Source organism: Hydra viridissima, unplaced genomic scaffold, assembly GCF_058129835.1.
Source record: "Hydra viridissima isolate aposymbiotic clone 2 unplaced genomic scaffold, HvirCarnegie_v1 scaffold_2, whole genome shotgun sequence".
Taxonomy (NCBI): domain Eukaryota; kingdom Metazoa; phylum Cnidaria; class Hydrozoa; order Anthoathecata; family Hydridae; genus Hydra; species Hydra viridissima.
In genome coordinates this window covers 20,502,688-20,519,023 of record NW_028324301.1, presented here as the reverse complement: position 1 = coordinate 20,519,023, position 16,336 = coordinate 20,502,688, and the positions used below count along the sequence as shown (strand labels likewise).

Here is a 16,336-nt window from a genome sequence, read left to right as displayed (position 1 = left end):
AAACATGACAGAAATTAATAGACGCTCACAGAAACCGTTTATTTCATTAAACAAGTAATTTATACAAATTAAGTAATTATAAATGGTCACAAATTAAATTCCTAATACTTGGTTGACATCCCCTTTGCTTTTTTTTTAATGCAGAAAAGATTGGGCTCATGAGATGGTAGGGAGATCTGTGACTTTTTGGAACACTGTTATTTTCTCTGATGAGCCAAGATTCGCATTATTTTCCGACGGTGGAAGAGAATGGGTATGGAGACTCGGTAGTCAAATGCTTGATTTAAAAAGACTGCAGCCAGCGGGAAAACTTGGGGATTTTTTGGCAATGGTATGGGGGTGTAAGTTGATTGCTCAGAGCTTGTCGAGTGTGAAGAAAACATCAATTCAGCCTAATATGTTTCTATATTAAAGAAAGAGCTCCTTCCAATATTCTCAAATAATAGAACGAACAAAGCTGACTCTATGGAAGACGGAGCTCCGTGCCACATTGCTAAGCAATATAAGATTGGTTGAAAATGAGATCAAAATGGGATCAATAAACTTCTATGGCTGAGCCAGTCCCCAGATATGAACCCTTCTGAACACCTTTGGGGCATATTAAAAAAAAAAAGAACTGGAAGCCATCTTTCAAGGTCGAACTTTTACGAAATATACCTCAAGCATGGTAAGAAGTAGCTCAAGATGATAATTGTCAACTCATCACTGGCATGTCTAGAAGGGTTCCTTCTCACAGCTCAACCATAGTAACCTAGCTAGTAAAGATACTTGATAGCTGTTCTTTGACTGACATCAGCTTGTGGTACAATATCAGTTTGCCTTAGAACAAGGATCCATATCGACATTTCTTTTGACAAGACGCAGGGTTCTTTCAGAGGGCCCAGATCTTTGATTATGATTATATTTTGATCGATGGTAATTTTGTTTTTAAATCCCCAAGAATTGAGAGCGTTATTATAAAACGGTGCGGCTCTATCAAAAACTTCTTTGCTTCAATATATATTACTGATACGATTAGAAATCATTTTCGGTATTGATGTAATGTATGGATGGTGGGTATTTGGAATTGATGTTAATATACATGGGGTTATCTCCTGGTTTTCTGTAAGGTTGAAAAGTGCTGTCAGGAAGATTAAGTATCGAGGAAGTTTACAACTTTTAAAATAGATCTGATAGTGATGCTAAGGTTGAATTTATCTTTAAAAATGTTAAGACTTTTAAATTTCTTTGATGGAGCCGAATTGTAATTAGTACGCCTATTCATATTATATACTATTGCCAGAGAATACGGGCTCAACACCACAGGGTTACATAGAGGTGATGGTCTTAATCAGACGCAATAGTTACCGCAAATAGTTAAATTACCTTATGCAGAATTCGGATTTGATTTAATTAAAAATACATTGTAACCAATCTAAAATGTAAAAAGCTTGACAACCAATCTTACCTTCCCCAGTTGTTTAAATATTTATATTTGCTTAAACATTGTGTTTATTAAAAAAATTTCGTTAAGCCAGTCTATATTTTTCTTGTAAGAAAATAAAATTCCTCTTTTTAAACTTTTAAACTCATAAATCTAATATTTTCATTTGAATAGACTGAAATAAAATAAATATGAGTTCCCAGGAATATCGTAATGATGTCTACCTCATACCTACATACATTTATATAAATGTGGATTCAAACAATTTTCTGTTATATTTACAACTATAGTTTGTAAGTAACTTTTTAAATAATTCAACATTCTACAAAAACCATCGTCGATCACAAGATTCTCTGCCTCCCATTAGGTTCAACAATAGAAGATTCATAAACAACTTAAGTACAATGAACTCAACGGTTTGATATTTTGACGTAAAACGATTATGAAAAATTCTCAAAAGAGCAAAAATTTTTCTTAAAACAGCAAAATTTTTTTCTCAATCACTTTTCTGCACATTGGACACTCGGATAATTGGTCGCCGCAAACTTGACACGAACCGTGACCACACATGAAAATCATGTTCTTCCGTCTATCCAGGCAAACAGCACACATCGTCTAGAAAACGAAACAAATACAAAAAAGGGTGTAAAAAAGAAAAAAACACTAAATAAACTAAAAAAATATTTTTTGGATCATAAAATTTGCTATCCCACTTTTGTTGGTCAGAAAATGGGACTACCTTAAATTGAACGAATTTTATGAATCCAAAACTTCCAGCAAACAGGGTAGATGTCCTAACGTCATCAGTTGCGTGATGACATTAAGACATTATTTAAATAGCCTGGACAAAATGAGATAATGGGGCAAAGCAAGATTTACATTTAAAGTCTTTATTGGAGTGGTCAGTATTTGATTGATCATTTTTTAATTTGTATTAAAAGACTATTTTCATTAAATTCTTTTTGAATTAAATAGTGCGCTTGAAAGGGCGTTTTTCATAATTTTGTATGGACTAATGAATCTCTGATTGATTTGGTTGTCCTCTTCTATTAAGTGTCAATGTTCTTGAACTATTCAGCTGATTTGTCTCCCAGTTGCATTATGAGTTGTTGTCAAAGGTACTTTATGTTTTCTCATACTTTTAGGTCTATCAATAAGTTCACGTTGGGTCCAGCGAAGCGCTTTTTTTATGTGCTTATTATGTTCAAGGGATGCCCAAAAGAGACTCTGCAAATGGTTAAATAAAACCATTGTTACGAACTTTGAAAGCTTGTCCGTTGGTCCAACACATCCTGACATCCTATTGGTCTAAACGGTATGTTGAGTTTATGAATTTTTGGGAAACCATAGAATTATGGGTAAACGATAAAGTGTTTTCGGTCCTAGGTAATAGAAAGTGTTTTATAAATCACATGGTTGTAAAACATAACCTACCAAATTGTTAATGTCCCTAATTATACTTTTTGTGGGGTCATATGTTAGTTTTCTGTATGTTGTGTTGTCTGACAGTAATTCACGTATTTTCCATTCGCAATTTTTTGTTTTAAGGAAGCATATTCCCCCTCCTCCCTTTTGATCGTCTGCCTTTTGATAATGATGTTGGGATTTGATTAAAATACTTAAAATAAAAAAACTGGGTAATCAACAACAGGATCATAGAAGATCATAGAAAAGTAAATACATCTAGAATCTTGAAAATACTGTAATTATCTTCTGCTAACAGGTAAAAAAAATTTTTTATTATAACTATTAGTCTAATGAATGTGATTACAGCCAAATGACGTCTTCTTGAGTCTAATGAATGTGATTCAAATGACGTCTTCTTGAGTTTGACTCACTTTACTGTGCAAGGATTACATCAGCACTTGCACAACGGAATGTTCCAAGGATTCTAGAGTATTCATTTACATGCAAATTCTCGTATTTAAATCATAAAGGATTGGACAAAGTAACACAAGCTTTAAAAAAGCAAAATTTTTAAATATATGTAAAATCTTCAAAAATTATGAATTTTAGTGGTTTATTAGTTAATTATTCATATACTTTATCATATTGTTTTAAAAAACATATCTTTTAGATACCATACATAAGAAATAAAAAGAAATCAGCAGTGACGGACTTGTCAGATTACAAAAGAGGGCAAACTGTTGGTGCTTGTATGGCAAGCGCTAGTGTTACAGAAACGACAGAATTGTTTCAAGAAGCACTGTCTTGAGAGTAATACCTGCATTTGAACAGGAGGGAAAAGCATCTTCTTCTAAGCCAGTTTTCACGAGCTGCAATAAGAAAACCATTGCTTTTTTTCAGAACGTTTCAAAGCGTCTGGAGTGATGCAAAAAGCTTCGAAATTGTTGATTGGAGCAATTCAAAAATATCATTTTCTCTGATGAATCTTCCTTTACCTTATTTTCTATCACCGGCCGTGTATGCGTATCACCGGCCGTGTATGCGTATGGAGACAACCAAAGACACGTAAAACCCTTATTGTCTTCTTCTGACTGTTAGCCATGAATTAGGATCTGTGATGATTTGGGCGGCTATATCATGGAAATTGGCCGATCTCTTCATAGTAGAATAAAAAGCTAAGATTATTTAAATATTTTATCAGACCACTTTCATCCTATGGTCTCGATACTGTTTTCGGGAGGAAACGCAATTTTTCAAGATGATAATGCTTCAATTCATACTGTAAAGTGATCACTGCTTGGCACGAGGAGCACTCTGGGAAAGTTGAAATCTTATCTGGCCACCATAGCCTTCTAACCTTAATATGATTGAACATTTATGGTGCATTTTAGAAAAACGATAAGTCGATTTCCTCCACCACTGTCACTAAAATTATTGTTCATTCTTTTTTTGGAAGAATGAACAATAATTTAATTAAAAACAATTCAAAACGAAAGCAAACCGAGGAGAATTAAAGCTGTAATTGCTCCCAATCGTACCTCTATTAAAATTAACTTATTGAAAATTTTCAGCTGTTCCTATCATTTATCCATACCCTATGTATCTATTCTCAAAGCATCTTTGATTAGAAAAGATAGCAGCCATTTCTGCAGGCACCCTTTTGTGTACATTTTGGTGTCCATAGTTTCAGAGCGATGAAATGTTGGTTTTATTCGCTTTAAAAAAATATTAAACCAAGAATATTTTTTTCTCCTTGCAATAAAACTATTTGATAGGGTTAGGATATGATTATTTGATATAGTTTTAAAATGATTTTGAAAAATGCCCCTTTACAAGAATTTTCACTATAAAAATTTTTACATTTTTTTCGAATTTTTTTTCGTTAAAAAAACACCTTAAAATTGATATCATTTCTAAAATAAGCTCAAATTTGTCACCACATCAACCTCTATAAACTAAATATCTCATCATTCTCTATCGATTCCTTTTCTACAAAATTGTATTAAATTTTTCTATACTGTCCGTAGTATTCAGTAACACATTCTTTTTCAATAAAGTTTTTTGACATTTTCTTTAATAAGAAACCTTTGTGTAAAACATTGTAAATTTGTGTAATTATTGTAAAAAAAGTTGGTTGGTTTATAAAAAGAATGTTTATTTACAATATTTGAGTTTTTCTATTTTCTACTGACTAATTTTCAACACCATCTTATAAGTTTCGTTTTTTTGTTTGTTTGAAATTTTAAATCTCTGCTAAAAGGCTTACATTAAAATATATTTTTTTATTTCTTTGAAGAGCGTGGTGCTTTTTTTTCTTTTTCTTTGAATACTAGTTTAGAAAAAATTGATTTTCTATTTCACATTTGATTTACTATTTACTAATTTTCATTTGCCAGCTCTTTTTTTTTTATATTTTCTAAAAATTTAATTGAGGTTAAGAAGTAATTATATTACGTAGTGATGTTGTCCACCAAACACTGCTGCCAGTCGTTTGTTTGAAAAAATTTTCTTTATACTTAACTCAAACAACTCTACACAAGGAAGACAATAAAACTCTAATAGATTTCCACTAGCATCAAAGGAAATTGTTAAACCATAATGCAAAAACCGCTCAAAAGCAGTTTATGAAAAAAAAAAATTACAACCATTTTTCGTATCCACAATCAATAAGGCTAAAGAAAAGCAAATATATATTTTTTTTATGTAGAAAAGCTAATAACTGATACAAACCTGCTCCTTCATTTCTTGAAGCTGTTTTTCCAAAAAGATGATATCAGTGTCATAAGTCGATGCATATGACGATGCTGAAAGTTAAGTTAAACATAAAAATATAAATTCATAATCGTTAAAATAGAAATCAAATATAATGCAGATAACAGAAACTAAATAACACACAGACAACAAAAAACCAAATACAACACGGTGTAATGAAATGTTTACTTTTTACACCACATAAATCTGCAGAAGGAATCATCTTCGATATAGTTGCTCTGCATTGGACGCATTTCTTCATCAAACTAGAGCAAGCTTTATAACAAAATAATGAAGATATTAAACTAATGAAATAATACAGAAAATTAATAAAACAGTAATTGATTCACATAGATTTACTGACTTATCATGAATGCAAAATTGAAAAAATTCAAGAAAGTTAAAAACTTAAAAATTAAAAACTCAAGAAAGAACAAAAGTTTTAACGATAACTAAATTTTTTAAAATGGTGAAGCCAAAACTAACCAGAGCATGCAGGAACATGACCACAGGGTTCGAAAAGGACATTTGCAAGCTTGTCAGAACAAACTAAGCATTCCTCAATCTAAAAATCATTCATTTTAGTGAATGTTTTCTGCAGCAAACGAATAACTGAAAATAAAAGTTAACCCAAAACATACCCTCTGTCTTGATTGAACAACTTGTCTGCAAATTAAACACTTTTTAATTCGAGGAGCACAACCAGAACATGCAGCAAGATGGCCACAAGGTGAGAAAATAACTTCACGTGGCATGTCTGAACAAACAATACACTCCAACATTTTTTTGTCTTTCTCTTTCTGAATACTAGATAAAACAATTAAAAATAAATAAATGAATACATACATACATACATACATACATACATACATACATACATACATACATACATACATACATACATACATACATACATACATACATACATACATACATACATACATATATATATATATATATATATATATATATATATATATATATATATATATATATACTCTACAAATTTTATTGATTTGAGCAAAAAACTATATTTAGTTATGTACCTTTGCCCATAACATTGTCTAAGAGCATTGCATAGAGCAGGGTCAGGACAGAGATCTAGAGGAGTCTGACCTTTATTATTTTGAATTGTTATTTGAGCTCCATGCTCAGCAAGCAAACAAGCAATTGATGCACTACGTGTTTGCACCAAATCTTGTGATCCAAATCCCATTAATAACTTAAAAGTACAAACATAAAATGTTAACAAATAAAACAATAAGGGAAAATATGAAGAAGATCTTGGCTGAGCTGAAGATATATTTTTGAATTTTTTATTGATTGAAATTGTTGAAAGTTTTCAACTAAGACAAATCTCTTAAAAGTAAAGAAAAATAAATAAGTAAAAAAAACCTTTGAAACATCCTTGACATTTTGCATCTCTTTCAATCTCAATAAAGTATGATTTCTTAAAGCTTCGTGTAATGGAGTATCACCATCTTTGTCTTGTACACTGAGATTAGCTCCTTCACAAACAAGAAGCTGAAATTCAATAGCGATAACAATTTTCATTTAATTAGTGTATATAAAGATTTATATAATGGAAATATATTTTAGTATATTTTAACTATGAACTGAGGTTATTACGAATTAGAGAAAAAAGGTTTAAGTTTTTGTTATGAAAATGAGAAACTTTTACTTTAACGATTTCTTCATGCTGTTTTTGTACAGCTAAATGTAGCGGAGTTTGTAAATTGGTATTTTGGTAGTTCACATTGGCCTTCCCAAGTTTTATTAGAAGTTCTGCAACATCTATATGATTATTTAATGAAGCTAAATGCAGAGCGCAATATCCATCATCTTTTTGTTCATTAACTATCCATGGTTTGTCCTTTCTCTCCAACATCAGCTGGATAGCTCTGTTAAAAGAGAAATTATTTAGAAGATTTATAGTCTGCTAAGAAACAAAACACATATTGTTATCATCCATTTGTTTTTATTACAATCATTGAACTGTTTGCATTTAGTGCTTTTATTGTTACAGTCAATTCATTGACAAAACAATTATTATTTACTTAATATAATCAAAAACAGAAGCTTTTAATTGCAATTTTACTGCAACAGAGGAGATTTAATTTGTTTTGCTTAGAGAATAAGAAAGCTCAACAAACAAATACAAGCAGATGATAACACCATATTTTTATTCTCTATTAAAAAAAACTTTTTATTTAAAAGAGATTGAAAAATGTTATGCAACTATCAAATAGTTACTTTGCATTCCCTCTTAATGCAGCATGATGTACTGAATTAAACCCATTATTATTGGCTAGTGAAATATCGATACCAGCATTAAGTAATAGTTCAACAATATCATCTCGTTTTTTAGAAATGGCATCATGCAATGCTGTATCACCCTCTGAGTCCTGCAAATTAACATGGACACCAGCATCAAGCAATGCTCTAACATTTCCAATGTAACCTTTGTTAACAGCCACGTGTAATGGAGTTTGTTGTCTTTTATTGCGAGAGTTTAAATCTGCATTTGCTTCTTTTAACAATGCAAATGTTTTACCTTTAAAAAAAAGATCAGGAGATAAATGATGGAAAGCCATTTTTATATGATAAACATTCATGATAATTTCGTATTTGTTTGCTTCAGCACTTTGGATATCAATAAATAATCAACATTATCAAACACACCAAGTCTTTAGGTAACTTTTTATTCTTTTTGTTAAGGCCACTTTTTTGCATAAAAAGCTGTGATATTCTTTGAGATTAAAGAATCCTATTAATAATCATTTTAATTATAAGGAAAAACATGTAATTTAGTTATTTTGACTTGAAAAAAATTACCTTTAAGTATTTTAAATAATATCGATAAGTGTTTATAAGATGAAGCTTTTTACTTAAACAGATATTTAAAGTAGCTAAGTTGAATAGGTAACCCAAAAGCCTAATTGGTTATTAGCAAGTTTTTCACATACAATACCTGATTAAGTAATGTTCAGGGGGTTTCTTTAACATAAAACTGTCAAACAATACACAAAGAAATTGAAACAATAATGCATGTACTTTCATCACAAAATGTTGCATGTTGAACTGCTTTGTCGCCATCATTGTCCTAAATACATTTTTATGGAGTTTTAAATAATAATTTTTAAAAGAGTTTACAAAACACTGATAAGCTTTTATTTAACAAGCTAAAAATAATGAAACTGTGTAACAAAGTAACAGCTACCTCAACTTCAACATCTGCATTTAAGCGAAGAAGAAGCTTGATAACTTCTAACCGCCCACTCTGGCAAGCAGCTTGAAGTGCTGTATGCCCAGCATATAACACATTAACCTAAAAATAGACAAAAATCTAAAAAGTTAAAAATAACTAAAATTTTAATTGTTAAGAAAACCAAAAGAAAGTAAGATATAATATTTAAGAACTTAAAAAGAAACTTGACATTAATATTTTTAGTACTTACATCAAAATTTGGAAGATGGCACAGTTCTTCCAAACTTTTGATATCACCTTTTGCAGCAGCTTTTATAAATAACTCTCCAGGTTCTTTTGAAGGATGACTTTCAAATAAACGAAGAACTGTTGATACTTCTAGCAATATTCAGTAGATTAAAAATTTTGCACACAAAACTTTTATTTTAATGCAACAAAAAAGGTGATAGAGGAAAAGCTATTTAGATTTTAAATATTTACAAATTTTTAAAATCAAATATGATACAATACTATGCAGTAGCAACAACAACAACAACAGTAAAATACAATAAACAACAAACCTAAATCTTGCCTGTGCGAATTAATTTTTTTCACGCATTTTGGATTGTAAGTCCAACTTGTTCCATTAACTTCAACCTATATTTTTACAATATGATAGCTTCATGTTACTACTCATGAATCACCAGATAATTGTGATTGGATGTTAATAGATTTTTTTATACCTTAAGATCTCCATCATAATAAACTTCATTAATGCAACCAATCTTTCCCAATGTCTAGAAGAAAAAAATAGTAAAAAGACAAACAGTTAATAAATATGAATTAGCTGAAAGTTTTACATAGACAGTTAGTTAAAACATTACTGGTATCATTGCTTCAGTCCATTCTCCATGTCCTGCTTGTAAGATGCTTACTTGCTCTTCCTCGTTGAGTATTTGCACAATATCTCCAACAGCAAGTCTTTTTGAAACTGATAAATTAGCTCCATTGGACTCCTGAAGACTGCCACTGAGTGTGAGTAGTTGTAATGAACGGATTTCTTCACTCAGTTCTTTTATTTGACCATCACCATCAGATAGATCATTTGTAAGAACTGATGGGTTAAACATCCATCTTAAAAAACATGGGGGGGGGGGGGGGTTTCAATCAAAATCTCTGATAAGGCAAATTAGGATTCAACTACTTCAGAATTTTAATCAGCAAAACTTTTAGAAAAAAAGAAACAAGAATTTACTTGTTGCCACTTGCATAAGAAACAATAACATCTCTATCTTCATCAAACCCATTAACAACTCCAACACTACCCATTGCCTAAAAAAGGTTAAATTAATTTACTTAAACTATTATATTTTTAATTGCTACATTTAAAAAGTAATAGCAGAGAACAATAGAGAAAAAATAAACATAGTTTCAAAAAAACTTTAAAACTATGAACATTATGTTCAACCTCAACCATGCCATCTGCCCATCCGCCATGTCCGCGCTGGAGAGTTTGTACAATATCCAAATCAAGATCTACTCGTACTAGATCACCTATCTTCCAGCTTTTAGTTCTTGGTAGACAATTAGCTAAGTCTTCACCAAGTAGAGGTAAATGATCCCTGTAAAAAGCTGCTCCTTTTGCATCAGAAATGCATTTTAAGTCAACCTTAGAGATAAACAAATCACTGATTAAACAAAAAAAATTACTTTTCAGTAAATCTTATACAGAATTTTAAACTTAAAATATAAACAAAGTATGCATTAATAAGATAAAGGAAAATATGCATTAATAAAATAAAGAAAAATAGCCATTAACAAAATAAAGAAGTTAAGAAATGTATATTTTAAATTTAGAGTTTATAGACATTAAATATAGTCTTTAAGTATTTTTTATGTTGGTTTCTAAAATTATAAAGGTTTAAATTTATTTAAAGATCATTTTAGTTTTTACTCACAAACATCTGCTAAAGTCCACTAACTGTGTTAGTAACTATTTTTTGTTGATAGCATCTAAACAAACTACAAGTTTCAGCTGATGTTAGACTTGAACTAATATATATTTATAAGTAAAATGTATATTTTTATATCTTAAGATTATACAATTATACAGTAAACATCGATACAGATAGTAAATACTGTTTCTAAGGATACCTACTGCTGGATTGCATAGTCTTTATTTTGGATTACAATAAACTTTACAATAATATCTTTTTTTTTTTTTTTTTTTTTTTTTTGTTTAAACACAAACTTCACCTCTTTTTCATTTTCAGAACACAAGTGAAAAATTTATTATTTAACTTATTATATTAGTAATCCATTTATGAACACCTGAAAGAAAGTCAAAAAATCTGTATGCCAACATGTTCAAAAAAATTTGAATCTGTTGGCAGCTGCAACTTAATGCTGAGCTTAAAACAAGAAGTTTTAAGAGGTTTTGCTCAGCATTTTGTTGCAGCTCACTTCAGAATTTGACAAGAATTTGTAATATCAATAAATGATGTAGAGAGCAAGGTGGTGTAAAAATTTTAAAAAAAGACAATACCAATTTAAAAATAAGAGAAAAGGAAGAATCATCACAAAACTTTTGATTTTAAAAGGATTCAATTTGTGATTGGTGCAAAAAATTTAAAATCAACTGTGATAATGGATAAGGGGTGCAGAACCCGAGACTTTTTCCATTCCCAGCATAGGATGAAATTTATATTAAATATGCATATAATATTTAAAATTTCCCATGGCTTTTCTGTATTTCTTTGAATATCACTTAACTTGTTGAAGTATTTAGTTTCTTAATTTAACTTTTAAAGTTATTTTAGTGACATAAACAGTTTAAGAAAACTATTGTCAGTCTGTCAAACCAGTTCTATGGTTTGTAAAAAAACAGTCTAGCTGAACTAAATGTTCTTACAGCCTTAACACTAAATGGACAAATAGTTAAAAGAGCAAAACATTTCCAAATTTTAAGGACTTTTGTGAGAAGCTTCAAAGAAATTAAGTTCTTTTTTTAAGGTTGATTTATCACAATGAATTTCATAGCTTTTTTTTTTTTTTTTTAAATATTTCTAATTATTTAGTGATTGATTCAATTTTTCTCAAATCAATTTCTGAATTTGAATTTCTGAATTTGATTTTGTTGCTCTTCTTATTGAAATTCTGCAACTACAAAAACAAAGCAAACCTTTCATCTAATGATAGTTTTTTTTTTAATCATAGAATCCAAATTTGATTGAATACAAAATTTCTTATTCAGTAGTCCATCTTCACACTCTTTTAGCAAAACAATATTATGAACCTTTTCTAAATATCTTTTCATTCCAACTGTAAAACTGTCCTTACATAATAATAATTTAGGATATTAGTCTACATTTTGCTTTTTCTTTTTTTATGGAGGTCAAAATTGCTCCAAACTATTTAAGTTTAATATTTGAAGGCACTTTAACATTATTTTGTCTTTTTAAAGTTGTTGCAATAAAGATTCTATCAAGAATCAAAAGTTAACAAAAATATTCAAGCAACTGAATTGTCAAAAGACTCTATGAAATTTTAAAAAATTAGCAATACTAACAAGCAATACAAACAACTATTTATCATAAAAAATCCATCATTTTCTAAGAATAATCTTAATTTGCAAAGCAAAAAGTTATAAATAAAGAGGTGCTATTATCTTTGGACCCCTACTTATATAGTTATAGATAATTGTGTAATACGAACAGCTGTTAAAAACAACTCCAAGCTTTGGAAAAAAAATTTGTAACAATTATTAGTTTAACAAGCACAAATTGTATAAAATAATATTTAAAAATTATACAAAAATTATACATAACATATATTTTATTTTTGAAAGTTTTTTTGTTATTTTTAATTTGAGGCACTTACCATCCCTTCAAACCCTATGCGATAGAGATTTTTCGCACCAGTATCCCATGCAACATATGCAGCGCTACGAGGAGTATTAGCACTCCAACTTTGAATACCAACAACTTTACCTCTACGGCCAGCCTCACCTAAAAAAAATAAAAGTGAGATCAATATCATTTTAATTTTCAATTTTTAAATTATTTTCTCTTTAAAACTGAGACCTTTAAACTTAAGTTGATAACTTTTTTTATTTTCTGAAATACTTCTTAAGTATAAAATAGAACTCTTTAAAACCCATAAAAACTTTTTTTGTATAGTTCACAAATTTTTATAAATATCTTTTTATAAAAACTTTTTTTTGTGAAGACTTTTTTTTTGTGACATAATCAGCTCTTTTGGGAAGACTAATGTGACATAATCCTCTTTTGGGAAGACTAATGTGACATAATCAGCTCTTTTATGAAGACTAATGTGACATAATCCTCTTTTGGGAAGACTAATGTGACATAATCCTCTTTTGGGAAGACTAATGTGACATAATACTCTTTTGGGAAGACTAATGTGACATAATCCTCTTTTGGGAAGACTAATGTGACATAATCCTCTTTTGGGAAGACTATATTTTGGATGCTCTTTTGTGTTTAAAAACTTCCAGTATAATTTTAAATTTTTAGCCTGATAACTTTTTTGTATTGATTCTCCAAATGATAAGTTTACATCTTATTTATGCCTTTTATTTGTTAAGATTTTTAATTTAATTTCAATTTATCAGTGTGCATAAGAAATGCAAAAACAGTACATATATAAAAAAAAAAAAGGATTTTACATAATCCAATTTTCTTGTGATGAAAAATTTTGTAATTAAAACACTTTTTACTTTATTATTATAGGACATTTATTTTTGTAATTAAAAAGAAATCCTTAGAATAAATATATAAAAACACATTAAAATTTTTTTTTTTTTTATAAAACTCACATAGCATTATTTTATAAGAACCATGAATTTTTTGAGTAGTTGATGTTTTATGAGAGTTTAATAAATAAACTTAAAACCAAAATTGAAAAAATTTTCAATGGAACTTTGTTTACTGGTCATTCTTTAACAAAACTAATCATGGTTGCCAAAATTAAATGTTTAATTTGAGTTCAAAAAAGCAAATAAGAACTAATTTTTAAATTATTTTGGGGCACCAACATCAAAAAAAAAATGTAAATGTCAGGGTTAAAAATATTTTTTCATGGTAACAAGCAAGTTCTATAATAAAGAAATTACCATCTTGCGTTTCCCAGTGCCAATCAACTCCGCGAGTGACTCTTGCACCAGAGAATATACCTCGAGAAATTAGCTTCTTGCTTTTTTTTCGTGGTTCCATCAAAACTCTGTACAAAAGTGTTTTAAAAGTTTTATTTCTTAGAGTTTTCATTGTTCTTTGTAGTAATAATGATTAAGCATATTACAAGTCTTTTACAACCAAAATAAATGTATTACTAAGGTAACATCAAATGATCTAGCTATAAACTTAGTTTCATATGGAAAGGTTTAAAAGAAATATTGAGCAATTGTTGATGTTGTGAAGTCTGTATAAGTTTATATTAGGGTCAAAAGGCTGTTAACATGTGTTTTTTCAAACCGTTTTTAAATAGATTAGAAAATTGTTAGAAATTTTTTTGAAAGAATCTATAAAGTAATCAATACTCATTTCCATTTGGCATATAGATTCTGTAAAATCGATGTCGTAACTGATGCCTGTCAGCATGATAACAAACACTACATAAATCATAGTTGCTACAATCAGCACAAACCCAGCGTATTCCACATATTGGCTGACATCTACACCCATCACATATTGTGCTGTCATGTTTTATACCTAAAATTAAAAAACATTTAAAATCTTTAAAATATAAAAAACCTTTTCTCAGCTTTTAAAGCTTCAGCTTAATTTTTTAAAATTCAACTTTTGAAAGTAAAATAAAACATTTAAATTTGTGACTACCATGTTAATAACAAAATATTTGTATTAAAAATAATAAAAAATATTTGCATTAAAATACACATAAACTCTCTATACTTGTGCAATTTGTACATGTGAAATCTTTATTTATCAGTAGATACTTCTATTTTTAACAATGTCATTCTAACAACTTCTATATCAAGGTTTGATTGTATTATTTGATATATTTTTTTCATATATTATTTATTTTATATCCTTTTTTCATAGAGAGAATGTATAATAATATAAATTTTTATCACTTCAAATACTACATATATGCTACCTTACACTGACACTATTTACAAAACATGACATGTGTACTTTCCTAAAATGTGACATGATAATTTAAAATTTAAAATTTTATCAGAATTACATATATATATATATATATATATATATATATATATATATATATATATATATATATATATATATATATATATATATATATATATATATATATATATGTAATTCTGATAAAATTTTAAAAAAAAATAAAAGTTTATATAGTGTGTGTATATATATATATATATATATATATATATATATATATATATATATATATATATATATATATATATATATATACACACACTATATAAACTTACTGTGAAAAAAGGATATATATATATATATATATATATATATATATATATATATATATATATATATATATATATATATATATATATATATATATATATATACATAAAATCTTTTTATGAACAGTAAGATGATACTTTTTTTTTTTTTGCTATTTTTTCAAAATCATTTAAAAATATTATCTTAAAAGTATTCTAAAAGTTGTAGTAAAAATAATTAAGAGCATAAATTTTAAGTTTACTGCTTAAATATTATAATATTATGATATAATAACATAGTGTAGTATATATACCAGTTGGTCCTGAATCAAGAATTCTTAAATCAAAATTTTCAGAACATCTATAGTTTGCTGCAGTCCCATTATCCCATACTACAACCACTTCTTCATTACTCTCAAAACTCCGCACTGTACCAACATGACCTTCACCTCCATCTTGTTTCCCCCACTTCCAATCAGGACCACGAACAATTCGACTTCCAATACTAATGCTTAGACAGACATCTATTGACGTATTAGGTGCAGAAGCCATAATTTAAAGGTATGCATATGTACATCTGTAAAATATATTTATCAATAATGTTTATGACAGTTAGATATTTCATTTTGGGTGAGAAGAGCTGTTTAAAACTGATTTTTTATATTTTATAAATACTTTTAATAGACTGGAATAGATTATGCTTTGTTAAGACTGTTCATTCATTTTGGATCCATGAGGAAAATTATGAAGTATTCAGAAAAGAAGCAAAAAAGCTCATAAAATCAAGATTATTAATTTTATCAAACAAGCTTAAAGATGAAATGTGAAAACTCTGACGAAATAAAATGACGAAAAAAAACACTTAGGGAGATAAAATACTTCATTAAAGTCAATTTTTGCAAAACATAAAGAACTGGAATATTTTATTTAAAATCTTACAACTGAAACAAAAAGTGATAAAATTTTCAATAAAAGTCTAAGCGCTGATGTTGTTGTTATTGCCTCGATTATTGCATTGGTTTTGGAAGCACAATTTAAAAAGAATTCTCTTAATCGTTGTCAGTCAAACTTTTTTTTTTTAATTTCTAGTAAAAACAGATGTTACTTTAAAAACTAAGCAGATATGTTTCAAGTT

At 28.6% G+C, this 16,336-nt stretch overlaps 1 protein-coding gene across 3 annotated transcripts; it reads right to left on the bottom strand.

The window, feature by feature from the left end:
* Positions 1-1,619: 1,619 nt before the first annotated feature.
* On the bottom strand, positions 1,620-16,209 carry LOC145201989 (E3 ubiquitin-protein ligase MIB1-like). Of its 3 annotated transcripts, none has more exons than XM_090077336.1 (21): positions 15,516-16,209; positions 14,326-14,497; positions 13,903-14,009; positions 12,648-12,775; positions 10,237-10,437; positions 10,024-10,100; positions 9,653-9,902; positions 9,512-9,565; positions 9,350-9,425; positions 9,040-9,167; positions 8,802-8,909; positions 8,636-8,684; positions 7,835-8,135; positions 7,263-7,482; positions 6,977-7,105; positions 6,628-6,803; positions 6,223-6,388; positions 6,068-6,146; positions 5,771-5,857; positions 5,561-5,634; positions 1,620-2,038 (listed from the first exon to the last, which is right to left on the bottom strand). In XM_090077336.1, exons 1-21 carry the CDS (start codon positions 15,751-15,753, stop codon positions 1,898-1,900), a joined length of 2,961 nt encoding a protein of 986 aa, XP_089933462.1. In that variant the 5' UTR covers positions 15,754-16,209; the 3' UTR covers positions 1,620-1,897. The 3 variants fall into 3 exon arrangements, 2 of the variants coding, with proteins under 2 accessions (XP_089933462.1, XP_089933463.1); XM_090077337.1 differs by having other exon boundaries at positions 9,040-9,164; XR_016449486.1 differs by having other exon boundaries at positions 1,874-2,038; positions 8,553-8,684.
* Positions 16,210-16,336: the final 127 nt, after the last annotated feature.

Coding starts and splice junctions, on each gene's coding strand:
- LOC145201989 (XM_090077336.1), bottom strand. CDS start 15,753: ATGGCTTCTGCACCTAATACGTCAATAGATGTCTGTCTAAGCATTAGT. Junction 8,910..9,039: donor GCCATCTTCCAAATTTTGAT/GTAAGTACTAAA, acceptor GTCTATTTTTAG/GTTAATGTGTTATATGCTGG. Junction 5,858..6,067: donor TCATGTTCCTGCATGCTCTG/GTTAGTTTTGGC, acceptor TTTGTTATAAAG/CTTGCTCTAGTTTGATGAAG.